General features: G+C 44.8%; 1 protein-coding gene across 4 annotated transcripts in view; it reads left to right on the forward strand.

The window, feature by feature from the left end:
* The window catches only part of TRPC4 (transient receptor potential cation channel subfamily C member 4), a 235,662-nt gene extending 209,319 nt beyond the window's left edge, over positions 1–26,343 (forward strand). For 2 of the 4 annotated variants that reach the window (XM_075919125.1, XM_075919124.1), the window contains 5 exons: positions 786–981; positions 4,081–4,275; positions 13,443–13,484; positions 13,753–13,842; positions 23,915–26,342. In XM_075919125.1, the coding sequence (XP_075775240.1) occupies positions 786–981; positions 4,081–4,275; positions 13,443–13,484; positions 13,753–13,842; positions 23,915–24,628 (1,237 nt within the window). In that variant the 3' untranslated portion in view covers positions 24,629–26,342. Of the gene's footprint in view, positions 1–785; positions 982–4,080; positions 4,276–13,442; positions 13,485–13,752; positions 13,843–23,914 lie in introns of all 4 variants that reach the window. The other 2 variants (XM_006124925.4, XM_075919126.1) reach the window with 2 other exon arrangements.
* The last annotated feature ends 740 nt before the right edge of the window (positions 26,344–27,083 follow it).

Here is a 27,083-nt window from a genome sequence, read left to right on the forward strand (position 1 = left end):
CCTCTTATGCCCTGCCGGCACTGCTTCCGGCCATCCTTAAGCCCTGTTCAGAGTCCACTCAATGTGGACTTGCTAGTTCGAATTAGCAAAACGCTAATTCGAACTAGTTTTTAGTTCTAGACGCGTTAGTTCAAACTGGTGCTGTAGTGTAGACGTACCCTATGAGAGTATTATAATTTAACTGAAGAAACACAATGTCATTTTGCAATTGTCAGATGTATCTTTGAATTTCTGAGCTCTTTACTAAACAACATGTATGTATGCTAATTATGGGCAATCCTTTGCAATTAGATATTATTAAAGCACATTACTGAGTGATCATGCAAAGTGTTCTTTGATACTAACAAAGTTTTAACCCACTGCTATTGCTTTTATCATATGGCATACCCACTGCTGAAATTTAGTCATCAAATTATTCTAGAGGTCCAATTCTTGCCCATTGATATCAAAGCAAAGATCTCACTGACATCAGTAGGATCAATTTTAGGCATGTTGGCCACAAATTTCAAATGTAGGTGCCTATATTTAAATAACTGGTTTGGTTTTCAGAAGTGCTGAGCGCAGATTTGAATAGGATCAGCAATTCACTGAAGGGCATATTTATGTACTTAGATGCCTTGCTTTAAGGATTTAAGCTTGGAGAGTTAGAAAATTTCCCTGGGAAATTACATACTTTTGTTTGTACCAGGGCAAAGCTTGTCCTCTGGTATCACAAAGGACTTTGACCAAGCATGTGGGGAAACACTTGGAGATGTGTATTTGACTCTTATTTCTTTATATTTCAGATTATTTGAAACTTTACAGTCATTATTCTGGTCTATATTTGGTCTTATCAATCTGTACGTGACCAATGTAAAAGCACGACATGAATTTACGGAGTTTGTTGGGGCCACCATGTTTGGAACCTATAACGTCATCTCGTTGGTTGTTCTACTCAACATGCTAATAGCCATGATGAATAACTCTTACCAGCTCATTGCTGTAAGTTATTTCTCCTTATTTAAATCACTTGCAATGAGTATTTTCTTTCAGATGTTCCAGCATTAAATCCCATCCAAATATAGAATACAGGGATAGAGTCTATAATTGCTTTTAGTGCCTTTGCACTATCCTGGAAGTACAGACTAGAGAAATGCTGGAATTGGCCAGATGAGAATTCTCCCAGAATTCTGACTGCTGCTCTGATGCTCCTGATATAGCAGTTGGGTTGTGGGAAAGGCAGGGTTTATCATGCCAGCTGATGACAACCCTGGATTGGAGCAGGCTGTTCTAGCCAGGATTTGCCCTCAGAATCAGGAATCTGCAACAGTCTAGTCGCATATTTACTGTTTAACAGTCAAGACAGATTAAGCGTTCACAGGCTATTTTCCAGACTTCAAGCCAAAGCAGTGGTTGGTACTATATCTAGTGATTCTTGCTGAGCACAAAGATAACATTAATGGGAACCGTGTGTCTAAATTCCTTAGTCAACTTTGAAAATCTCAGCTATTGGGACAAGCATAAGTGTAGCTGTAAGAAGGATCCTTCATTTCTTGCTAAATCAAAGCACGTATCTACTTTAAACAGATATTTGCTTAAGCAGGGATAGCAGGATCTGAGAGAGTGCATTGAGAGAGTTTTGAATATTTAATTCCCCACCTTCAGTTCTTTAAGTCTCTATGCAAGTTTTAATCCCTTGCAAGAGAGAGTCTGTTAACTGAAAGTGATATTGTTTCATGATGTGGTGTTTTTACAAATCGCACTGGCTCTCCTGCTAACAGAGAATGCAAAGTTGTAGTTGTATCTGATTTGATGAAATATAAGCAAGCTGCAGTGTTCCCATTTTCTCATTTAAGGACAACTATGTCTTTATCTTAATCAGAAACTTAACTTTTTTTTTAAGATATCTTAATACCCATTACATGGATGGATCCTTAGCAGTTGCAGTCATTACTAGAACTGTGGGAAGAGCATAAATGCCTCTTCATGATGGATCTTAGGATTTCAGAATTTCAGAAGTTGGTTTTACTCTGATTAGGAATTAAATCAGATTTTTTTTTTTTTTTACATTCTCTGTAAAAGAAAATTTTGAAAGAATCATTTTATTTCAATTTTTTTAAGTTATCTATTATAAACAGGAACTTGAACCTGGGTCTCCCATATGGTAGGCGAAGGAAGGCATTTTCTCTTCTTTTCTTCCCCATAAAAAATGGATAGAGAGTTTTATCCTATTTTATTCTAATGTGGAATAGGGCAAGAACATTGTTTCCTGCCCAGATCTATTTATATGGCAACAAACCCACAACTCTGTACAGCACTGTGTTCAAAACACGAAAGCAACTAGTGTTGTCAGTTCTCACAATTTGATTGCAACTCTCACTATATTTACTTTTTATTTAAATACTCATCTCCTGAACGCATATGATTAAGAGAGAATCTCAACTTTCATTTTTAAAAATATATTTCCACCCCTCATGGAATCACAGAATCACAAGGCTGGAAGGAACCTCAAGAGGTCATTATGTCCAGTCCCATACACTCATAGCAGGACCATCTAGATCATCCCTGACAGTGTTTGTTTAAACTGCTCTTAAAAATCTCTCATGATGGAGATTCTCTGGACTCTTTCCAATTTTGCCACAATTTTCCTGAAATGTGGTGCCTAGGACTGGAAAGAGTACTCCAATTGTGGCCTAATCAGTATAGAGCAGAGTGGAATAATTACTTCTTATGTCTTGCTTCCAACACTCATGGTTGCAGGGAAAAGCACAAAGCATTCTCTGAGAGTACTCAAAAGGCATAAAAGCCAGAAAACAAATTAAAATAATCCAATATCATTTTTAAACTCATGCTATTCGTGGGGGAGGAGGGGAGCTTAACTGCTGATGTCTGAATTGTCAAGGTTGACAATTAATGGAGCCTGCTCAAAATGGGACCCACTTTGACCACATTTCCCAGGTCCCACCTTATATAAGCTAGTAAGGGAAGGTGTCAGTGGCGGTGGGAAATGGGAGGGGACAGGGTGATGCTGGGAGAGAAGAACAGAGAGGCAATGGGGGCAAGAAGAAGGCAGAGGAGAGAGGAGAAGTGGGTGCTAGGAGAAGAGGGGTTGAAAGGAAGGTGGGCATGAGGAAGGCAGGGGATGGAGCAAGTCATGTGCAGAGGGGTGTGAGGAGAATTGGGGCAGAGGGTGATGAGGGAGTGGAAACCAGGGACAAAGAGGGCAAGGGGGCAGATGTTGGGAGGACAGAGAGAATGAGGGAAAGGGAAAGCACCAGGAGAGTGCAGTGGGTAAGGGAAGGTACAGATGCCAGCGGATTGTGGGGCTGAAGCAGAAGGGCAGACATGGGGAGGGGAGTGGAGGGACAGGCACCAGAAGGCAGAGAAGAAAGGCAGGGCAGGAGGGTAGAGGGAGGTGTTAGGAGAAGGGATGTGGAGGGGGCCTAGAGGAGGGATGAGCACGAGGGGGAATGGAAGGGCTGGTTCAGGGGTCAGAGAGAATGAGGAAGTGGGGCAAGTCCTGGGAGGGCTGAGGGGAATGAGAAGGGCAGGAGTCAGGATGGCAGAGAAGGGTGAGGGTGGGGGGAGGCAGCAGGCTGCAGGGGAGCAAGATGGGGTTAGGTGAGGGTGCGAGACATGGCCCCAGAGGAGGAAAGGGAGAGGTTTATAACTTGGGTGCCACAGCGGCACACACCTGAACAAGCGCACATGAACTCAATATTGGTGCACAAGACAAAGCTCACTCCACTCATGGATGGAAAATCTTAGAGGGAACGCTGTATGATGCTATAGTAAAAGACCACTTTTAGCATTTTTTTTCTGTTTGAAATTTTCCTCTGATGCCTTAGAGGCATTTAACTATTTTAAATCTCTGTAGTCATGGAAAAAAGATTAATTGTGACATGCTATCCAGACTATCTCTTATTGAGTTAAACAAGTCAATTCCTGCATTAACATTTCTATCCCAAAGAGACAGCTATGTTTTTTACAAGCCATTTAATTAGCACTTCAGGATATGTTTAGGTTCTAAGACCCCTGCAAGTTTTTCCCCCCACCTTGTTAATTTAGCAATTTGTCAGTTGTTATGTTTCTCGTGTACAGGATCATGCTGACATTGAATGGAAGTTTGCTCGAACAAAACTTTGGATGAGTTATTTTGAAGAAGGAGGGACTCTGCCCACTCCCTTCAATGTTTTACCAAGCCCCAAGTCTCTCTGGTATCTGATCAGATGGACATGGAGACATCTGTGCAAGAAAAAGATTAGAAGAAAACCCGAAAGCTTTGGAACCATAGGGGTAAGGAATAAACCATCCTGGGTCTTAATTGGTGTCCTCCCATCCTTTCCTAACTAGTGGAAGAAAATAGTCACAACCATATATACCAAAGGATACAATTTTTTAAAAAAAGAACACATATGAAAAGAACAAATCACATTACAGAACAGAGGGAGGATGCGGGGGGGGGGGGGGGGGGGGGAGGAAGGTAAATGCCTGTGAGTTAATGATATTAGAGGTGGGGAAGGGGAGATGTCTGTGAGTTAATGGTACTAGAGGTGATAATTGGGGAAGCTATCTTTGTAATGGGTAAGGTAGTTGGGGTCTTTGTTCAGCCCCCTGCGGAGAGTGTCGAATTTTAGCATGAATGCCAGTTCAGAGGATTCCCTTTCAAGTGCAGATTTGAATGTCTTCTGAAGTAAGATGCATGTGATTAGGTCATTGAGACAGTGTCCTTTCTGGTTGAAATGGCAAGAAACTGTTTTTTCTTTGTGATCCTGTCTAATGTCTGTTTTGTGGGCATTGATTCTTTGGCGAAGTGTCTGAGACGTTTGTCCAATGTACATAGCAGACGGACACTTTCGGCACATGATAGCATATTTCTGGATGCGCAGGAATATGTATTCTTGATCTTATAACTCACTTGGTTAGGCCCAGTGATGGTGTCAGCAGAGTGAATATGTGGACAACGCTGGCAACGGGGTTTGTTGCAAGGGAAAGTACCAGGGTTGGTATTAGTGTGGTATTGGTATGGCCCACGAAAGCTCATCATCTAATAAACCATCTTGTTAGTCTTTAAAGTGCTACATTGTCCTGTATTTTGTTTCAGCTACACCAGACTAACACGGCTACATTTCTATCACTTTCCTAACTAGGTGGTTTTAATTCTTGCAGAGCTGGAAAATCATGTAGGCCTGAGCCGCACAACACAGTTAGGTCAACACAGGCTTTGTTGACCTCATTGTGCATGTAGCAACACGTATATGTGTCTCCCTCCGATTAGAGACACAGTAACAAACAATAATTGAGCTATGGTCCATATACTGAAGTCAGCGCCACATGAGCATAGACACTGCCTTACTATATTGTCCCCAACAGTTCTCCAGCAGCTGTCTCACAATGACAGGCACTGCCAACTCTTCTCACAATTGTGAGTTGCATTGCTCAGGGATCACAGAGGCAGGAATCTCCCCTGCCACCCTGCCCCCTGCACCTCCACCAGTTAAAAACTTAGGAAAATGGAGAAGTGCCTTTTCCTGATGGCCTAGCTGGCCATGCCAGCCCTGCTCTCCAGAGGCTCTCCAGCCTGAAGCACACAGGAGACACTAGATCTCCTGGGCCTTCTGTCAAAGTGTGGACATCTCTAAGCAAGTTGCCCATGGCTGCAGGGGAAGTGATGCAATAGGGATTGGCAGCAGCGCTGCCTGAGAGTGAAGGAACTGTGGCAGGTGCGCCCCAACAGTAGATCAGGTGCTGAGCCACAGACCTGCCATTTTTACAAAGTGCTGCTTGCCACTATTGGTGGAACCGCCCCACACATTGCAGACAGCAGTGGATCCCTCCGAGGAGCCTGAGTCACAGGCCCCTGCTGTGAACAGTGAGGAGAAGAGGAAAAAGATGGAGGACATCAGATTGCAGGGCTCAGCTCTGCCACGAGCCAGGACCTGTTTGAGACTCCACCACAGACCTAGCCATTGAGCACGGGCAAGCCCAATGCAGGAGAAAGAACTTCGGGTAAGTGTGCAAATGGATGTCCCGTTTCAGTGATGTGCTGGTGGAGTTCCCAATTAATGGGACACAGCTATTGGGCTTTTCACTAGTGTACTCACAGTGGAAGAGTTCATAGCACACCAAAGAGAGATACAGTTGTTATCTGCTTTTTATTCCCTTCTAGAGTTAGTCTGGGGCATTGGGGCTGGGGACAAGATCAGCAATTTGCTTAGGTATACAGGGATGACCCTTGAATGCAGCTGAGAAATCTTGATGAAACTTTCATGGAGGCCCTCTGTGATCTTCTCTCAATGCTGCCTGGGGATGGCAGCCTCATTTCTCTCTGCACTAGGACCCTTTCACACACCAGTCTGCAATAGTTTCAGCAGGCACCATTGGAGTAAACAGGCGAGTGCAATACAGGCATGAGCTGCTTTGGGGCTCCAGCAGTAGCCATGCCTCTGTTACCCCAGGAGAGAGATTTCAGCTAAAATCACGCACCCTCCCCCGGGAAAGGGTGCCTCTTGTCAGTGCCCTATATCCATTGTTTCATATAACTGAGCAGTTCTGTCCTAATTTCTCTCACCCGGAAGGACCTGCTCCCGATGGCTGGTGCTGGGGGTGGGGCCATGCACAAACACTCTGAAGCAGAAGTGTCAATGAATGTGCCTTGCTTAGAACTTTAGGGGAGTGAGTCAAGGGAGCTCTGAATTTTAATATTCACCTTCTGTTGGGACAACACTGACAGTAGAACCTCTTTGTGTTTTATCGGTAGCTGCTTCTATTTTGGCTGTGAGGGGTTCCCTCTCAGAGCTGTGGGACACCTGAGCTGCATGAGAAGAAAGAAGAGGACTCAGGGTGACATGCTCAGCAAGATCCTGCAAGCCCATGCTGCATCAGACCCTGATCAGAGGGGTTGGAGGGTGAATATTGCACAGTGCGTGGAGAAGGCAAAATCAAAGAGGAGAAAGTCAGAGGAATATCAAGAGGAAAAGGAGAGGGAGCTGCACCAGGACACAGTTGGACTTCTCTGACAATGAACACCCATGATACAGATACTTGTGTATCTCCTGTTTCGAGAGTCACATTTTTGCCTTCCTTTACAGGAACTTCAGTAGAGCATCTTCCTTCAGTGCCAGCAACTGTCCATACAGCATAAGGGTCTGCAACCCCGCTCCTCCCACTCCACATGGGGGGACAATAAGGCCAACCCAACTTCATATACACTTACCTGTCAGAGCTGTGGTTGCTGTATGGGTAGCTAGCGTGGATGTGACTGTTCCTTCCCCCTTCTTAAGCTCTGTTCCATAACAGTTAAGAAGTTTTGCTCTTAACTTGCAAAGGATTTTTGCAGTGTTTTTGTTACTCAAGAAAATTCTGTTGTTTGGGAAATTAACCATCTTGGTTATTTCCCAACATATGCTGCAGAATGCCTAGCAGTACTGAAAACACCCACTTAATTGTTCTTATATGGTGCGACACAGCTCATAGGATCAATGAAAAAAAACACAGTAACCATAAAAGTACAGCAAGCATCACAAAATCAATAGGCACATTCACGGTGTTATATTCATTCATGCACACTGAGCACCGTACAATATGTATCAGGCCTCAAAATAGCAGGGTCAGGGAGAGCACAGTCAGCAGAGCCGACAGCTGCTGTGGGTCTCTGGGGAAAGCAAGGGGGGATACAGCTCTGTGCCGCTAGAAAGGGTGGGCCCTAGAGTGGAAGGTTGGGGCTGAGGGCAGTTAGCCCTTAGCAACACCTACACTGCAGGGTGTCCTGCCCTGAGCCTTCAGAGCTGCATAGATCAGCACTCCAACAGCAGTTCAGAGGGTCCCAGGTCTCCGGCTGCTGCCACTGTTGCGATAGTTCAGGTGACCTCCATCAGCGGGCCTGAGCACAGTACAACACAATGCATGAAGATGGCTCACTGTTAAAGCACTCTTTGGAAGCCTCCCTGAGGGTATGTCTACACTACCCTCCTAGTTCGAACTAGGAGGGTAATGTAGGCATACCGCACTTGCAAATGAAGCCCGGGATTTGAATTTCCCGGGCTTCATTTGCATAAGCGGGGAGCCGCCATTTTTAAAACCCCGCGGGTTCGAACCCCGTGCAGCGCGGCTACACGGGGCACGAACTAGGTAGTTCGAACTAGGCTTCCTAGTTCGAACTACCGTTACTCCTCGCAACAAGTTTTTTTGGAAGAGGCTTTTCTGAAATTTGGCCCATCTAGACTGGGCCAAATTTCAGGGAAAACCCCTCTTTCAGAAGAGCCCTTCTTCCTCATGAGAGGAGGAAGACAGGGCTTCCGAAAGAGAGCCAAAAAAAGTGGAAGAGCAGACATATTCCCTGGACCTCCCAGAAAACCCCCATAGTCTAGACATACCCTAAGTTTCTACTATGCTGTTATTCCCTCCCTGCAAAGTGGGGGTGATAGTACATCCCTATCTCATAGGGACATTGCCAGGATAAATACTATGAAGACTGATGAGTGTGAGACACAATTGGAAGGGAGCATATAAAGGAAAAATACAAGAAATACAATTCTGGCTCTATTAAACTCAATGACACACTCTTTAATGAAACCAGTTTACCCCTGGACCAAGGATGGGGGTGATTACACTGAGGATGTGAGGAATTCTCCTATCTTGGACACCTTTCTATTCATTTATACCCCTTCTTTCCTTACCCGTTTTCGCTTGTTTTCATCAAATGGGTGATGGTCTAGAATTGCCCCACTCATTGCCCTGTCATATCCTGTCATTCACTTTAATAAGTGAGAGCTTTTGTTCTCCTGGGTGGACATATCAAGAAACAAGCATGCAGAGATGACTCACATATGATGGATATGCAGAATGACAGCTGAAACTACTCCAGATTTCCTGAAAATACATTGAATTCACGTGTTCCAGACTATAGCCTTATAGGACAGAATTTGCATCATGAAAGGCTAGTATGCTTGGGTTTCGCTGCCACTACTATAGATAAGAAAGAAAGAAAGAAAGAAAGAACCGGAAAAGGAAAAGGAAAAGGAAAAGACACACACAGACACAGGCACAGAAAGGGAAAAAGTGGGTGTCAGCAAAAAACAAAACAAAAACAAACAAAAAAAGAAGGTAGCCTAAAGATGGCATTGAAACGGATTATGAAAAATAGACTGCAGGAATCAGCCAAGTGAAAAGAGATGGATACATTACAGCTGATAAAGAAAAGCCAGGAAGAAAGGAAGTTTGAGAAAGAAAGAAAAACAAAACAAAAAACGTGACCTAGATTGAGAAAGAATGATGGGAAATGATTAACCTAAAAGTTGAGCAATAGGAGGGTAAGAAACAAGTGCAGATAAGAACCAGACAGAAAAATAAGATTGGGGAACATAACATTCATCTATTAAACATTTTGAGCCAAATTATTCTGTGGTCTTAACTGTGTGAAATTTCACGGGGTTATTCCAATTTACGCTAATGGAGGATCTGGGGATCTACGATATTTTTAAAGCAATCATAATTAATTTCCGTTGAATCCTTTTATAGGTATCAATCACTCAGAGAGATTAAAATACTGTTAGTGTACTGTCCAATAATGTGATGATGGCACCCAACCTAACAATGTTATGACTATGTGTCAGTGTTCAAAAGCAGCCAATAAACTAGGTTTTGTTACAAAAAAATAATACTGCCTCAATTAGAGGTGATCTTTGAAAAATTGGGCCATAGCCTTTAGGAAACTTTCAGTCTCTGTAGAAGATAACCCCTGGGAACTACCTGTTTTGAAGGAGTTTTAAAGGAATGGATGGGGTGCTAGTTTGGGAGTCAGAGGAATAGAACTGGGAGGTGAGGTATGTTTCTTATCTGTAAGATGTCCTGTTCTACACCCAGGCCCAGCCTTTGGGCAAGGTGAGCAAGGCCATTGCCTTGGGCCTTGTGCATTCAGGGCCCCGCACTGCCCAGCACCTCCCCACGCAGCTGCTTGCTCACTGCCCTGGCTGGGGAGCCACCTAGCCGTGCAGCACAGCCAACCACGGCATGCTGCCTTGGACCCTGCAAACCTCTCTCATCCTCACTCTGTGGAAGCCCTCACAGGTCTTGGGCACACATTTTTTGCAGTTCCCAACCAGAGCTGGGAATCAGCAGTTGGTAAACAATTCATGGCAATGAATTCTCAGAAGGCTTTAGGCGAGGGTCCATTCTGCCGTGAGAAAAAAGAGAAAGGGAAGAAGGAACTAAAGAAAGGATATGAGTATTTGCATTGGAGCGGGAGAACTGAGATGTTGAACACTAGTTAGATACTATAATTACTAGAATGATATTATACTTGGGGCAAAAATATTCTGGAGATAGTTACACATTGAGAAATATGGTTTGTACATTCCGCTGGAATCCTGTGTTACCATTCTGTGTGCTAAACAGTCACCACACTCTTTGCCATTGACTTCAGAGGGTGCATGATCAGTAAATAACTGATCTGGCTAATCAGTATTATCTTGTACCATAGAAACCAGAGCTGACAGAGGAGCTGAACTGGAGCTGATGCGTTTATTTTGAATTTCACTGTAAATAACGACAGGGTTCAGCTGGGGTGATGTTTTCTGCAATGCAGGAGTCAGTATTTATTGTGTTTATTGGGTTCACTACCTTTACCTCAAGCTAGGCACATTTTAGTGATATCTTTAAATGATTCTTTCCTCATTACCAAATCCTCTGTGAGTCAGACTTGTCCTCATGAAATCTAATGCTGTTAAAAACAACAAGTAGTCTAGTAGCACCTCAGAGACTAACAAATATATTATATCATGAGCCTTCCTGGGTAAAAACCCATTTCATCAGATGAGTTGGAGTGGAAATAACAGACTCCAGAATATATATAACCGCAAAAGCAGTTACCTGTCAATTGTAGGACCAGTGTTAATGATGCTAATCTAATGCGGTTAGGATTTCCTGAGTCTTCTCCCAACAAGAGGGTGATATCTCCACCTCGTGGCCTAGCTTAAAACATTGCAAAAGCAACACTGCTTTAATGCAGAGTGGGGTAAGGTGACATCACTTCCATTGCAAAGGGGTACTGCTGAAATTTTGTACCCTCTGGACATAGGACTTGATGCATTTCCACTCTCTCTTTGGGTGATTGAGTGATCTGGGACACACTAACTTGTATTTAACATACACAAAATGATATATGAGCCAGAAATGTAATCAGGAAAAAGCACTGAAATAACTAGAAGGCTCACTTTGGGAACCATTCCCTGCAGTATCTTATCAGAGAAGCAACCACAACAGAAAATGAAACATCCCTGCTTTCCCCTCCCCACACCTTAATCCCTGCATTCTACTGGAACCTCATGATGACTTCGCCGTATATTACAAAAGAGAGCTCATTCAGAAATTACAAACCATCCACTAGTACAGGAATGATGCCAATTGTAAGTAGATTATAGCTCAGCTTTGACTGCAAGAACTGAAGAAAATATATAAATGCCTGATTTGTTATGACTTCAGTTTTGTCAGGTCTCTTAGGTCAGACATACAATTGCATCTGCAATGACAAATATAGGAGGCAATTTAAAAAAAATCAGTTTTGCTCCCTCTAATATATTCTGTATTTGACACTGGTGCGACCTCTGCTGGTGTATCCAGTTCTGTTCTCCAGAACTCAAGAAGTATGTGGGTAAACTGGAGAGAATTCAGAGAGGACTCCAAAGAATGATTAAAGGATTAGAAGACATGCCTTATAGCGATAGACTCAAAGAAGTCATTCTATTTACTTTAACAAAGAGAAGATTAAGGGGTGACTTGATTATGGTCTATTGCTCTACACAAGGAACAAATATTTGATAATGAGCTTTTTAATCTACTACAGACAGGCAGGGCAGCTGACTGGAGGAAGGGGGGAGCAGCCCCAAAGCCTGGCTAATTAAACAGCCAGGGGCTCCTGGCTGTTACTATTGGTACAGCAGTAGTGGTCAGAGCCCCAAGCCCCTTAGATCGCTGCGGGAGCCCCTGACAGCATGCACCTTGCAGTCCTGGTCACACTGAACAACTGGCTGGAGGAGTGTAGCTCTCAGCCCCAAGCCTTCTCTCCCCAAGGCCCTGTGAAGTGTTTCAGCAGCCTGCAGAAATATAACACAATGCAATGGCTGGAAATTTCAGCTAGACAAATTTAAATGGGAAATACAGTATAAATGTATAATAGTGAGGGTAATTAACTTCTGTGACAACTTACCAATTGGTGTGGTAGATTCTCCATCACTGACAATTTTTAAATCAAGGCTGGAATTTTGTTAAAAAAGATCTGTTCTAGGAATTACTCTGGGAAAGTTCTCTGGCCTGTGTCCGACTGGGGTCAGACTAGATGGTCATAGTTTTCTCTTCTGGACTTGGAAGCGATTAATGTAAACTAGGGTTAACAATCAAAGGTATAGACTGAGCAAAGACTTCAATCAGCCAGCCTGAATTGTTATTGAGGACCTCGTTAATTGTCCAGCAGAGTAAGAATCAAATAATTCTTTTCCTTCTTCCTGAGGCCCCTTAGGTATCTGAGTACAATCGGATGAGATGCCCATTGCTTTGTTGTTAGTAGTGCTGTGTCTTACCCAGTTCTTCCTGTGAAGCCACTTTTAGTTGTCCACCATTTGAGCATTGCCCATCCGGTAATGTGGACAGGTTTGGCTTTCTTTTGCTCCTGTTGACCTAATGTTGACTCATTCATTCAGAGATGAAAAGCACCATTAATCTGAGAAGACTGCCCTTTGCACTACAGTGCAAAACTTTACTTGGTCTTTATTTTTTCTTTCACCCAAATTCATTCTTCACTGCACATAGCTTTGTGCAGGAAGATTAGGAGTGGTGAAGAGCAGGGTTTCATGTGAGCTGGAGAGATTCACATGCTGCCCAGATGGTTAGCAGAACGCCCCCAGCTAGGTTTTTTGTTTCTACCAGTGGTGCACATATGCACATGTCTCAGTGCACATACAAATTATTCCACACACAAATGAAAACAATCCACACATGGATGGAAGAGATTAGAGGGAACATTAGTAAAGAGATAATATTCACTCTCTAACCTATCAGGAAGTTATGGTGCACTACTGAGCTCCTGGATAGCTTCTATCCTTGCTTTGAAGGGCGGAATCATCCCTGTGTGTGGAGATCATCTCAGTTTGATCGCAGATCCTCTGCACCCAACACTAAGCTTCAGCCCACTCTGGCATATTTAGAGCTGGCACAAATCTCCCCTTTGCAGTATGCAGAAGACACAAAGGATCTACTTGGCTTTTTTTTTGGTCGGCAGGTCTCCCAGGCTCCATGATTGACCTTTCACTAGCATTAAAACTTCCCAGAAGACCTCAAACCAGCCCTTCACATCACTTCTCTCAGTCCATATTATTGCTGTCCTGCCACTTTCCACCAGTTGCTGATGTTTTTTTAAAATGAGTCACTAGCATTAATTCCACTCTGTATCTCAATCTGTTTCTTTTCAGAGACGTGCAGCTGATAATTTAAGAAGACATCATCAATACCAGGTGACTATCCATTTTTATTATCATGGGCAATTATTAGAAAAAGATAGAACTGCCCCCTCCCCCCATATTTTTCAAGACAAATATATTGGAAAAAATGTTTTTCATTGAAAAAAATCCACATTGATCAAAACGTTTGACTGGCACGAGGAATTTTAAAGTTTTTATAGTGCCCTAGACTAGAAAAAGAAGAAGAAAATGCAATTGGTTCAGTGAATGTATATCCAGTTAGCATTACTAGCAATACTAACACACCCTTTAAATCTTTTAGGAAGTGATGAGAAATCTTGTTAAGCGATACGTTGCTGCAATGATAAGAGATGCCAAAACTGAAGCAGGACTCACGGAGGAGAATTTTAAGGTAACTATTTTCAGGCTTATCCATGTAATAATAAAATATCAAGTGATCGCGGAGCATTAAACAAACAATAATGCAACTGCTGTTCATTTGCAGCTGAGAGGGCAGTCTGTCTGGCCTGCCTGACAATATGCATACGTTATGTACATAAAATCCTGCTCCTTCAGGCCAGGGGAATCGAACTTTCACAGACTCAGAGGGTGCTGTTTCCTTCGTGCACTAAGTGATGGATAACCAGAATGACTTTTTGCTCCCCATATATTTTCCAAAGTCCCTTGTCTTTGTCTTAGAAGTTTAAAGCAAAGCTGCAGCAGCACTATAAACTGAAAGTGTGGCCATGAGCACTGGGAAAGTGATTGCCCAGCACCCTATAAACCCATATGCAGACATTTCTGTTGGGGGGGGGGGTGGTTTTGTTGTAAAGGTAGAGCACAAGCCCTAGCCTTCCCTTGGCCAGTCGAAGCATGGTGGGGGAGAAGGCTCGGGCAGCACACTGCCCCAGCCTTCCCCTGGCTGGCTGGAGCACAGGGGAGGGAGCCTTGAGCAATGCACCACTCCTGCCTTCCCCCAGCCAGCCAGAATCAGCCCCATGGGGGACCATGGAGGACCATGAGGGTGTGCTTTTGCACCTTTCACACCGTCCACCCCTGTCTGTGGGCCTGTCTATGTAAAGCACTTCCATGAGGGAAGGAGCAATCAGCACTGGGAATATAGCTCCCTATGCTGTATTTTTGTATTTATACAGCAATATTTTGTAGATTCTGATTCACACTGGTGCTTTACACCATTGTAACTTGCTGAGCTCGGGGAGCTGGGGTATGGAGTGTTTTTCACACCCCCAAGCCAGAAAGTTACAGAGCTGTGAAGTGCCAGTGTAGACTCTGCTTTTGTCTCAAAAGCCCAGTGGACTTCCTTGGGTTGCAGGCTCACAACCCTGGAGAGTTCGCTAAGTGCTTTCCACTATTACTTGTTAGCTTGACGGCTTGTTTTACATTATATGTATGTAACCCTTCTGCCGGGTAGGCCTGGCAGTAACCAGGCCTGGGTTCAATATCTTGGGGTTCATCTCACATAGAACCGGCTCAAGCCCCCACCCAGTAATCTGGGAAATTCACGTACCCCTGGGGTGCCTCTGAGAGGCAAAGCTTCCCCACGCGCAAGCACTGAGTCTGAGTGTAGGAAAGAAACATTTAATGAAACAGAGAGAGAAGTCATACAGCATTAACGTGGGGAAAATACCACAAACAGAATTCATAACCCAAACATGAGCCAAGCCCCCACCCCAGCCAAGAATCGCCCGAAGTCCAAAAAGTCTGACACCCCAAAAGTCTCTGTCCCTGGTCCATGCCACCCAGAGTCCCAAAGTTCACCCGCAGGGTTTCACCTCCCAATCTGGGTAAAAATGAGGGTGCGGGGATAGATAGGGGGCACCTTATACGAAACTCCACCACGCTCCACCAGCTGTCTTGTTCCACGCCTCTGGACGCTCCGCTGGGCACCTGCCGCCGCTCCTCGCCTGCCGCCACTCCACGCCACGCCGCTGGTCGTCACTCCTCACCTGCCGCCGCTCCACGCCACACCGCTGGTGGCCGCTCTTCACCTGCCACCACTCCACGCCGCTGGTTGCCGCCACTTCACTGGCTGCAATAGATCTGGCACTCAGCCAAACCAGTGATTTCAGTGCTCAGTGATTTCAACTCTTTAGCCACCAGCTGGATTGGCAAATGAATCCGGCTTTCACTGGACTAGCAAAAGAAAAGACTCCTCAGGGAGTCTGCTTTAGATCTGTCCTTAAACAAAGGGGGAAAGGTGCAGGCTGGGTCAGTCTTATAGCTCACACCGGGCAGGTGTGAAGCAGGGTGACTCAAACCCTTTAACCCTTTCCTCCAGCTCAGTTCACTCAACTCTGGAAGGGGGGAGGCTTGTTATTCTGAGACCTCTTACCATAAAGGTGGTGTCTCTCCTGCAAGCAGTGATGGCATGATTTACAGTTCCCACATTTAGGGGTAGCATGATTAGTTACCCCCACAACAGTCCCAAATTATATACAATTCTCCACATTCCATTCCAACACTGACCTTCCATCAGCCCTGGCTGAATGGGATTTACATAGCCACACCTTGGATTCTCTCCTGAGCAGTATTTACATGTCAACAGTTAACAGTTAATTACCTTGCAGAGCTAAACAACTGTAGTGGGCACACCCACCCCTCCTTTTAGCTGTCTGACAGCAAGCAGCAGTTCAGTCCCTGCTTACATCCTCCCCCCAGTCAAAAATTTGCCATCCTTATTATACCGGCAACGTGAGTTCTCTTCAAAGGGTCTAAGGAAGCCCACTATGGCCTCTACAAGCCTGTGTGCCAGGTGTATCACATCCTCACTAACCACTCCTGGTGCATTGTAAGTTAGCCTGTTCACTGGTCTTATAACCCTATCACGCCTATCAAGCACAGGCACAGCAGGAACTGTGAGGACCTCTTCTGGGGGTTGGGCAGACAAGGGGTTATGTGTAGGTACCCTCTCTTCAGATACATGCTGTTGCACCTCTTGTTGAGATGCTGGGATGTCCAGGGCACTGGGGACACCTTCCCCTCGAACATACTCTCTGTCCACTGACACAGGTGTGTCATCAGAAGCCCGTTCCTCTCCCAGAAGATCTGAAGATGTAGATGGGACAAGTTCATCCTCTGAGGTTTGTCTAGGCGAGTACACCGAACCTCCTTCCACAGGCCTCCTTCCACAGGCCTAAATGCCTCAGCCATAGGATTCAGAGCCAAAGAAGTGGAGCTCTCTCCATGCCTCACTGATGGAATCTGGTCTGCATCTCAGTATACTCCATGGGATCATCTCCCTCTTCAGATTCACTCTCAAAGGTGCTGGGTAGAGGCAGATTAGCTTACCAGGGCTCACCACACATGATGAGTGGTTGACTTGTCCGGACACTCCTTTTTCGCTGAGGCCCCATGTCATGGTCCATTTCATAAGGGGCGCCTGCCAATTCTCCCACGGACAGCAGAAGGTTCCAATGCACTGTTTTTACTTGCCCTGGCCCAGTTTCTGGTTTAATCTTGTAGACCAGTAGATCTCTATGTTTTTCCACCACCCGGTAAGGCATTGCCTTCCATCTGTCGGCAATCTTGTGTTTGCCAGCAATACCCATATTTCGTAGCAGAACTCTGTCCCCAGGTTGGAGCTCTTGTGGGCGCACTCACGCATCATATCGGTGTTTATTACAGTCTGCATTTTTCCGGGCAGCTGCAGTAGCCAAGCAATAGGCATTCTGCATTTTTTCTTGTAATCGGGAGACATATTGCAAGTGTGTTTCATAACTCTCGCCATCTCCTGATACTCCAAAGCATATGTCTATATGCAGTATCGGCTCCAGTCCAAACATCATGAAGAATGAGGTGACCCCTATAGCATCATTTCTTGTAGCATTGTAGGCATGCACCAAAAATGCAACATGCTGGCTCCAGGATGCTTTCTTGTCTGGGCGTAAAGTCCCCAGCATATTTAGTAGAGTCCGATTGAACCGCTCGGGCTGAGGGTCACCTTGGGGTGGTAAGGTGTTGTTCTGGACTTCTTAACTCTGGACAATTGTAGCACCTCCTTCAAGAGGTGACTCTCAAAGTCCCTCCCCTGGTCAGAATGTATCCGAGTTGGGAGACCATACACTGAAAAATATCTTTCCCACAAAACTCGTGCCACAGTAGTGGCCCGCTGGTCACGTGTGGGATATGCCTGTGCATATTGGGTATAATGGTTAGTCACTATTAAAATGTTCCCCATATTTTTCCTGTCCATTTCTAAAGACAAGAAATCGATACACACCAGCTCCAAAGGCCTGCTGGTGGTGATATTCTCCAGATAGGCAGCTCTGGTAGGCAGAGCTTTCCTATGAACACATCGGGCGCAGGACTCACATTTTTTCCGTACATCTTCAGCCATTCGGGGCCAGTAGAACCTACTACAGATAAGTTCCAGAGTTTTCTCCATTCCCAAATGCCCAAAATCATCATGAAGGGCTCTCATGGCCAAGGTTCTGTACTCTTTTGGTAGCACTCGTTGCGTTCGTCGATTTTGCAAAGGATCTACGGTGATCCGGTGCAGCACCCTCTGTATTAGTTCCAGTTTTGCACCACTCCCGCAACAGTAGCTTACCCTCAGGGGTGGATGTGGCTACTGCACTAGGGCTTTTCCCTTCTCTTTTTGCAAGTAGTGTGTTATGGATGTCAGCATCTTGCAGCTGTGCTCTCTGCCAGTCAGAAGCATTGAGCCTGGGCAAGGAGGACTGGTCCAACATAATGTAGTTCACGGAGACAGAGGGTACACTCTCAGGGGGTAGGCCCAGTGTTTCTGCAACACACCCATGGGGACTCTCATGTGCCTTGGACTTCTCATAACTACCGTTGCAGATAGCTCTCACTCCGTCTACAGGAATCTCACCAATTTCTGTTGGCTGTGGACGCCGAGACAATGCATCCACATCTACATTGTTTCTCCCTGATCGGTACTGTATGCTGAACTCATAGCTGGCCAGGGCGGCTACCCATCGTTGTCCAGTAGCATCCTGCTTAGCTCTTGTCAGTACATAAGTCAGTGAGTTGTTGTCTGTCCATACCTGAAACTTAGCACCGTACAAATAGTCCCGAAATTTCTCAGTGATGGCCCACTTCAAGGCCAGGAACTCCAACTTGTGGATGGGGTAATGAGTTTCACTATCAGACAGCCCTCGGCTGGCAAAGGCCACAGGTTTACGGTTGCCGTTCACATCTTGGTACAAGACTGCTCCCAAACCATCCAAACTGGCGTCTGTATGTAGGAGGAATGACTTGTTTGGGTCAGCAAAAACTAAGACTGGAGCATCAGTTAGACAGCTAATGATCTCTCAGAAAGCCCTTTCACATCCCTCATCCCATCGTGGTCCAAAGGGCTCTAGGGGGCCATATTGTCTTGGATCGGGAGGTCGGGGGGCCTCCCCTTATTCTTGGTCTTAGCCTCCCTCTTGATGGCCGGGTATCCCCTGGTAAGATCATTCAGAGGCTTTACAATGGTGGTATAATTCTTCACAAACCTCCGATAGTAGCCACTAAATCCAAGGAAAGTCTTAAGCTCTCTGTAGTTTCTTGGGCGCGGCCAGGTAGTGAGTGCTTCTACTTTATCCGGGTCGGTACTCACACCTTCTTGGGACACAATATGACCAACATATTTCACTGAAGTTCTGCAGAATTGACACTTATCAATGGAAAGTTTCAGCCCATGGGCCTCCAACCTGTCAAGTACTTTAAGAAGTCTGTCTTCATGCTCTTCCAAGGTCCTTCCAAATACAATCAGATCATCCAAATAGACCAAGACGTGCAGTAAGTTCATATCCCCTACAACTTTCTCCATGAGGCGCTGGAATGTGGTGGGGGCTCCAGAGATCCCTTGAGGCATGCGTTCAAACTGATAAAACCCCAATGGGCAGATGAAGGCAGTCTTCTCCTTGTTTTCTGCTCCCAAGGGGATCTGGTAGTATCCACTTCGAAGATCCAATACTGAGAACCACTGGCTTCCCAATAAACAATCTAATGCATCTTCTACTCAGGGCATCGTGTACTGGTCAACCACAGTACGGCAGTTCAGGGTGCGGTAGTCAATACACATCCGAATTTTCCCATTCTTTTTGCGGACTACCACAATGAGTGAGGCATAGGGGCTGTGGGACTTGGTAATGATGCCAGTTGCAGCCAGCTCCTGAAGGTGATGTCGCACATCATCCATCTCTGAAAGTGCAATTTTTCTAGATCTCTCCCTGAAGGGTCGGGGATCATGTAGCCTGATGTTGTGCTCAACCCCTTTGGCACACCCCACATCCCACTCATGCAGTGAGAATACCTTGGGTCTTTCAGAGAGCTTCTTCCTCAGGCGATCCTTCCACTCTTCGTCCAAGAGTGAATCTCCAAAGTCAAACCTTGATGGATCTATAGTCTGAACGTGCGGTTCACACTGGGGACTCACAATCAATTCAGGCTCGAAAAGATCTGCTATCTTTTGCCCTTGACTCACAATAATATCACGACTTGTTTCATTTGCAATCAGTACCGTGACTGTGTCCTGGGCTGCTGCTGGTAAGGTTATAACTCCACAGGGGACCAGGACCCCATCAGGAAGCTCTCCTTCAGTTGGTTGTTCTACCATGGCGAACACTCGTTTATTGCCTTTCAGCCAGGTACTCATGACGAGCACTTCCTGCTCTGTCCTTGCAGGCACTACTAAAGGGTTCGTGCCTGCATACCTTAGACTACCCATTGGTAGCTCAGACGTCTCCTGTTTAGCATCTTCAATTTTCCTATAGGCTTCAGCACAAAAGGCGTGGATCATCAGGGTGTCCAGATACTGGTCCCCAGCCCATCGTCTGCAGTATTCTGCGAGCACCTTGAAGAGACTGGAGTTGGTCCCTATCAGCACCGACACATCAGGGACCCCTTTAGGGTCGGGGCATATCAAGGCTACTGTGTCCACCTCTTCTCTTACCCATGCCACCGCCTCAGGGAATTCCAAATGCACTATGACATACCCTTTGTAGGGATATTCATTCATGCTGAGACAACACAGGCCAAGGCCAGTCAATGGCTGGATAGGCAGGTGCCTGAGCATCTGTTGGTAGAATGACCGGAATATAATTGTCACCTGCAATCCGGTATCAAGCACTGCTTTGCACTCTGCCCCTTCAATCCTTACGGTGACCTCTGCTCGAGGCCCTATGAGTCCTGAAGAGATCCTAGCTGAGTGGTCTTTTCTTGGGAATCCGTCAAATTCTGGGGGCCTGGGTTGTCCCTGTCCCCCGACCGTCTCGTGACTGATTCTCAGCTTTCCATAAACTAAACTGGGGTTTTCCTCATTTTGGCAACGTGCAGCCCTGTGCCCATCTTGACCACACCGGTAGCAGAAAAATGTTCCTCTCCTCTTTTGGCTGGGTGGGATGGCAGCTCCAGGCGTTGACTTCTCCATCACCACAGCCTAAGGTTCCTCATCCCTGCAAATCCTTGCTTGGCCAATGGCTCTCTGCAACTCAGCAATCTGTTCTGTCAGGACCTGAACTTTCTGGGCACTGTCTCCACTGGTGTTCACAACCAGCACGCCGGCTGTTTGTCGGGGTGCAGCGCTGGTTGGCTTAGGCATCTGGGCCTCCCAAAGCCCACTGGCAGCCTGCCTTTCTTCCTCCTCTCTGACCTCCTTTATCAGTTGGGAGTATGTAGGGGGGTGTTCCTGTCATTCTCTTAGTCGGAGGTGTAGTAGAATCGGGCTGTAATATGCAGTTCCTCTTACAATTTGAGCCAATCTGGTCTGGTCCATCTGCTCAGCAGTCACGGCTCCCCTAATGACAGCTCTCTGCAGCAGCCTCTCCAACCTCTGTACATAGGCTGAGACCTTCTCTCCCCGGTGCTGCTTAGCATTGAGAAAGTTACAAAAACTGTCTTCAGGACCCTCCATGCTCCCAAAGGTGCGAGTGAGGGCCTCTAGGCAGTCCTTTACACTGAACTCAGGGTTAGTGAGCTTCAAGGTGCGAATCACATCTACAGCTGGGCCCCGGAGACTGTCTACTAAACTTCTTTGTTTTTCTCTGTCTGGCACAGCCCAATGCTCTAGCATTTCAGTGGTGTGTTCCAGCCAGGGTTCAAACTCTTCTTCCCCAGGGAATAATCTTAACTTACAATAGGAGCTTGCCATAGCATGGGATAGCACACATTTCTCCAAGATTTGCCCCAGGGCTTTTGCCCAATCATCTGCTGAGGTTGCTGCCTCTGAGCTAGAGGCTTCTGAGCCAGGGCCCAACAACCCTGACAGACAAGCCATGATACAAACAGTAATTTCCTTGAGTACAAATCACAATTAATTCCCACAACAGCAACTCACTCAACATGTGCTTGCGAGGGGTACTGATCCAGTAAATCCTGGACGAGCCCCCAAAATGTAACCCTTCTGCCGTGTAGGCCTGGCAGTAACCAGGACTGGGTTCAATATCTTGGGGTCAATCTCACATAGAACAGGCTCGAGCCCCCACCCAGTAATATGGGAAATTCATGCACCCCTGGGCGCCTCTGAGAGGCAATGCTTCCCCACTCGCAAGCACTGAGTCTGTCCCTGGTCCGTGCCACCCAGAGTCCCAAAGTTCACCCGCAGGGTTTCACCTCCCAACCTGGGTAGAAATGGAGGTGTGGGGATAGATAGGGGGCACCTTATACGAAACTCTGCCACGCTCCACCAGCTGTCTCGTTCCACACCTCTGGACGCTCCGCTGGGCACCTGCCGCCACTCCTCGCCTGCCGCCACTCCACGCCACGCCGCTGGTCGTCACTCCTCACTTGCCACTGCTCCATGCCGCACCGCTGGTCGCCGCTCTTTACCTGCCGCCTCTCCATGCTACGCTGCTGATGGCCGCTCCTCGCCTGCCGCCGCTTGTCGCCGCCACTTCACTGGCTGCAGAAGGTCTGGCGCTCGGCCAAACCAGTGATTTCAGCTGTCAGTGATTTCAATTCTTTAGCCACCAGCTGGACTGGCAAATGAATCCAGCTTTCACTGGACTAGCAAAAGAAAAGACTCCTCAGGGAGTTTGCTTTAGGTCTGTCCTTAAAACAAAGGGGGAAATGTGCAGGCTGGGCCAGTCTTATAGCTCACACCTGGCAAGTGTGAAGCAGGCTGACTCAAACCTTTTAATCCTTTCCCCCAGCTCAGTTCACTCAACTCTGGAAGGGGGGAGGCTTGTTATTCCGAGACCTCTTACCATGATGGTGGTGTCTCTCCTGCAAGCAGTAGTGGCATGTTTTACAGTTCCCACATTTAGGGGTAGCATGATTAGTTACCTCCACAACAGACCCAAATTATATACAATTCTCCACATTCCATTCCAACACTGACCTTCCATCAGCCCTGGCTGAATGGGATTTACATAGCCACACCTCAGATTCTCTTCTGAACAGTATTTACATGTCAACAGTTAACAGTTAATTACCTTGCAGAGCTAAACAACTGTAGTGGGCACACCCACCCCTCCTTTTATCTGGCTGACAGCAAGCAGCAGTTCAGCCCCTGCTTACATATAAATGTATTTTCACTGTCCTCTGCCTGTAATCAAGATGGTCAGACAGAGGAATCTACACTCCTGCATCTAGAGCAGGCCTGATTTATACACTGCCTCTGAAACACATTGTAAGAACATATTTCCAGTGCACATACATAGATAACTCTTGGTATACATTCTGGTCATGCATCACACAAACGGGGACCACCGTGTCACCGTTTACATGTGGTTCCTTATGTGACACCTCCTTGATATATGTTATGATGACAGGGTGTTGGGGGTAATGTGAATCAGGCCTAATATGAATTATAATAGAGAGAGCCATCTGTCAGCTGGCACCAATGGACTCACAGGGCCACACAACTCCTCCCCTCAATTTTTTAATCAAAGATAAAATTCAACAGATCTCGAGGAAGCTAATGGGAGAGAGATGACCTCATCTGCCACACCTCTTAGGTTTACTGCTGCACCTTTCCATTCTCATGGGCTCTCCCAAGTCCCCCCTACACCCCAGCATCACTTCCTGAACTCCCAAATCCTTAAAGCACACAGGTCCTGATGCCACCCACCTGGAAACTAGTGCACCCTGTAAGTAGCAATAACTTTCAGTCGGTGAAGGAATAGCAGAGAAAATGCTCTGCCTATGTAGGAGTACCACAGTCTAATGAACCAATCATAGATCTGGGAGGGGAGACATCTAGAATTCTCTTCTTAGCACTGCCAGAGGTCTTGGGGCAATTTTCATAAGTGCTTAGGCTTTTCCCTGCAAGCTATTAAAATTTGCTTCTCCGCCTTCTGTGGGAGTCATGAGGACTGATCAGACAGTATTTGCAAAGCACTTTGAGGATATCAGAGAAAAATAAATATCAATATCCATAATATTATGTGTTTACAATTGAACATTTTTGCTAAAACATTCAGGTGTTACTCTTTATTACAAAGAGAAAAACAAAAGAAACCAAAACAGAGTCCCAAGTTATAAATGCTTCCTGTATCTTTCTAACTTTTTAGGAGTTAAAGCAAGACATTTCCAGCTTTCGTTTTGAAGTCCTGGGTTTACTGAAAGGAAACAAACTTTTTAATTTGCAATCTTCAAAAATCAGCAAGGAAGCCGCTTCTTTGTCAGAGACTGATGAAAAATGTGAGAGTGCAGGAAAAGAGAAAGTAAAGAAAAAGAACTTCAGCCTTTTTGACATTACTACACTGATTCACCCAAGATCAGCTTCCATAGCCTCTGAAGCACATAACATAAGCAATGGTGCTGCACTGGTGGTGTCCGAGCCCACAAAAGAGAAACAAAAGAGGGTGAATTTTGTAACTGATATAAAAAGTTTTGGATTATTTCATAGACGATCGAAAACAAACTGTCTGGAACTGAGTACAAATAAAATATACTCTGTGTCTGAAGAAATTTCACAACAGGTAGAAGAACAATGTGAGAAAACTACTGAACTGGAAGGGGAAGAACTGATCATGAGCTGTGAATTAGGCCTCCAAGGTCTCAGTGAAAAGTGCATGCTAACAAACAAGCAAACCAACAGTGAGACTCTGGATTCACAGCATGAGGAAAAAGATTGTGCTTTGGAAGCTGGGCAAACAGAGGTGCAGGATTCAGACCCCTCCACGCCTGAAGATTTTCTGGACAAGGAGTTGGACATTAACAGTGACTTGGAGGTGAACGAAAAGACAGTTGTTCAGGAGGATTCTGTAACAACAAGGTTGTGATGAGTATGGGAATGAATATATACAAATATATATATTTTGCACAGTGCTTTTTTGCGCAGGATGTTTTAAAAGTTATATTAGAACGTATAGAATTACACTTTATAGTATTCAACAACAATGGCACATGAACTTGTAACATAATTAAGTGGGGAAAGAAAATAGAGGAACCTTCTGTTTTGTAGCCTGCTTCAGCTTTCACAATTTGTTTTACATTTTTTAATAAGTGGAAGCATCTTGTATTCTTGTACTGTTGCAATAACCCACAGAAACTTTTTAGCTATCTTTTTTCAATTAAAACAAATGCAGTTTCTCTCATATGATAGTTGACTCCTATGATAAATATTTTTCTATGCAAATAAAAAATAGCTGAATCTTGTAAGCCTTTACTTAACTTTTTTAGTTCCTTCAAGATAATGGACAGCATAACAATCCATAGGCTGTTTCTGTCAAAACAATTATTTAAATGGGTAGAAATTTGAAATGCTTCAAATGCTATGGAAATAAATTAAAACATAAAATATCATTTATTTATTGAAAGTGTTAATTACTGTACATTATGAATAATTTTCCTATTTGATTATTTAATTATATTTTTTCCTCTTCCACACATTTATGAGCCTACTGATGGCAATGTTAAAATTTAATTTGCAAAAATTTTAGGTTGTATAAAATGTCTCCTTTCTTATAGTAAACAAAATGTTTATGGCTGCAATTCTATGACTGTTTATTCCAAAGGAATCCACAATCATTACTAACTATTATTTCTCCAAACATCTGCTTTTCCAAATGTGGACAAACTATGCACTTAGTATATGCTCATTAGCTTCTGCTTTCATATTACAACTGTATTTGCTAAGAGCAAGAATACTTCAGAAAAAACTCCTCCTAAATATTAGAAAAATATGACAATCTGCTAGGAATATTTGAAAACAGGGGTTTTCTGAATCATCACACAGTTTGGGAGAACCTAATGGATGATTTTATACAAAATATTTAGACATTCAAATGTATGAGAGAAACCTGATAGTATTTTTCATAAATGACAAGTGATTTATTGTCTTAGTCAAAATGAGTATTTTTAAAATTAAACAGTATGTTTCTTTTTAATCAGTGGCTGGTGTCCTATATTATTAAGATAGAATAAATATAAACAATCTAAAGAAAGGCCATGGAAACTTTTGAATAAATCACAATAAGGTATCCTTTGCCTTCTTAAATTCCTCTTGTTGTGATAGGCTTTATAGTTTGTTTTGTCCAGTGTGAGGGGATCCTAGCATGCAGAATTATCTTAGATATCAGATCCCAGGAAGTACATAACATAACTAAAACAGATGGATTTAATAATGGCTGGTATCTTCCCCCTGTTTTTGTGAGCTGAGCAGATACCAGACCTTTCAGACACATTTTCTACAGCTCCTAAGTTTCCCCTACAACATATGAGTGTCTTTACATGTGGAAAACAAGTAACCATAAACTCATGTCAGTTTTGCATGCAAATGTTGGTTTGGAACAGTCTCTCCATTAAAAACATACCTCACCATAGTCTATATTTGTGTCCTTAGTTTCCTTTGATTTTTAGGCTAGCCTCACAACAGTTCCCAGATTAATATAGTTATCCCATGATGTGGCAGCAACTACAGTATTGTAGTCATTATTTCTTTTCAAACAATGTTACCTTATTATATTTCTACTATACAAACCTACTATCCAGATTGAAAGTCCAGTTGTTCTATTGGCATCAATGGGAATTTGTAAAGCAATAGTAACTGTTAGTGCAAATTATATAGCCTAATACAACTGTATGAACATTTCACAAAATATTACTTTTACCAGAGGAGGCCCTTTAGCAGAAGCCATACTCTTCACACTGAGCTGAATCAAAAAGAGGACCATGAAGGCACCTCCTTTTCTCTGGCGCTTCAGAAAGCAGTAATCCCAGTCACACCTCAATGTGCTAGGTGCTATATAAACAGAACAAAAAGATGGTTCCTATCCCAGGGTATGTCTACACTACAGCATTATTTCGAAATATCTTATTTCAAAATAGTTCATTTGAAATAAACTATGTCAAAATAACACGTCTACACATAAAATGCAATTTGAAATAGCATTTTTCTATTTCAAAATAGTGCAACCACATTGAGTGGACTCTGAATCAAAATGAAGGCTGGTTGGAACCAGCTCATGCAGGGCTTCAGGTCAGGAGTGTCTTTGTGTGGCTGCTGCCTGAGACTATCTGAGGCTTGTGCTTAAAGGGACCTCCCCGCCTGCCCCCCTCCCCCCCCCCCCGGACACCCAGTTTTCAGGTTTCCCTGCTTGCTTGTCTACCTCAATGAGGGACAGCAAAGCATTTTGTCTCTGCGTGCTCTGGTTGCCCTCACTCAGGACACCACAGCACTCTACAACATGGAGCTGGAGCTGCCCCTGGGCATTCTGGTGCTTCTCTTGGATGCAT

This window comes from Pelodiscus sinensis, chromosome 1 (genome assembly GCF_049634645.1).
Source record: "Pelodiscus sinensis isolate JC-2024 chromosome 1, ASM4963464v1, whole genome shotgun sequence".
Classification (NCBI taxonomy): domain Eukaryota; kingdom Metazoa; phylum Chordata; order Testudines; family Trionychidae; genus Pelodiscus; species Pelodiscus sinensis.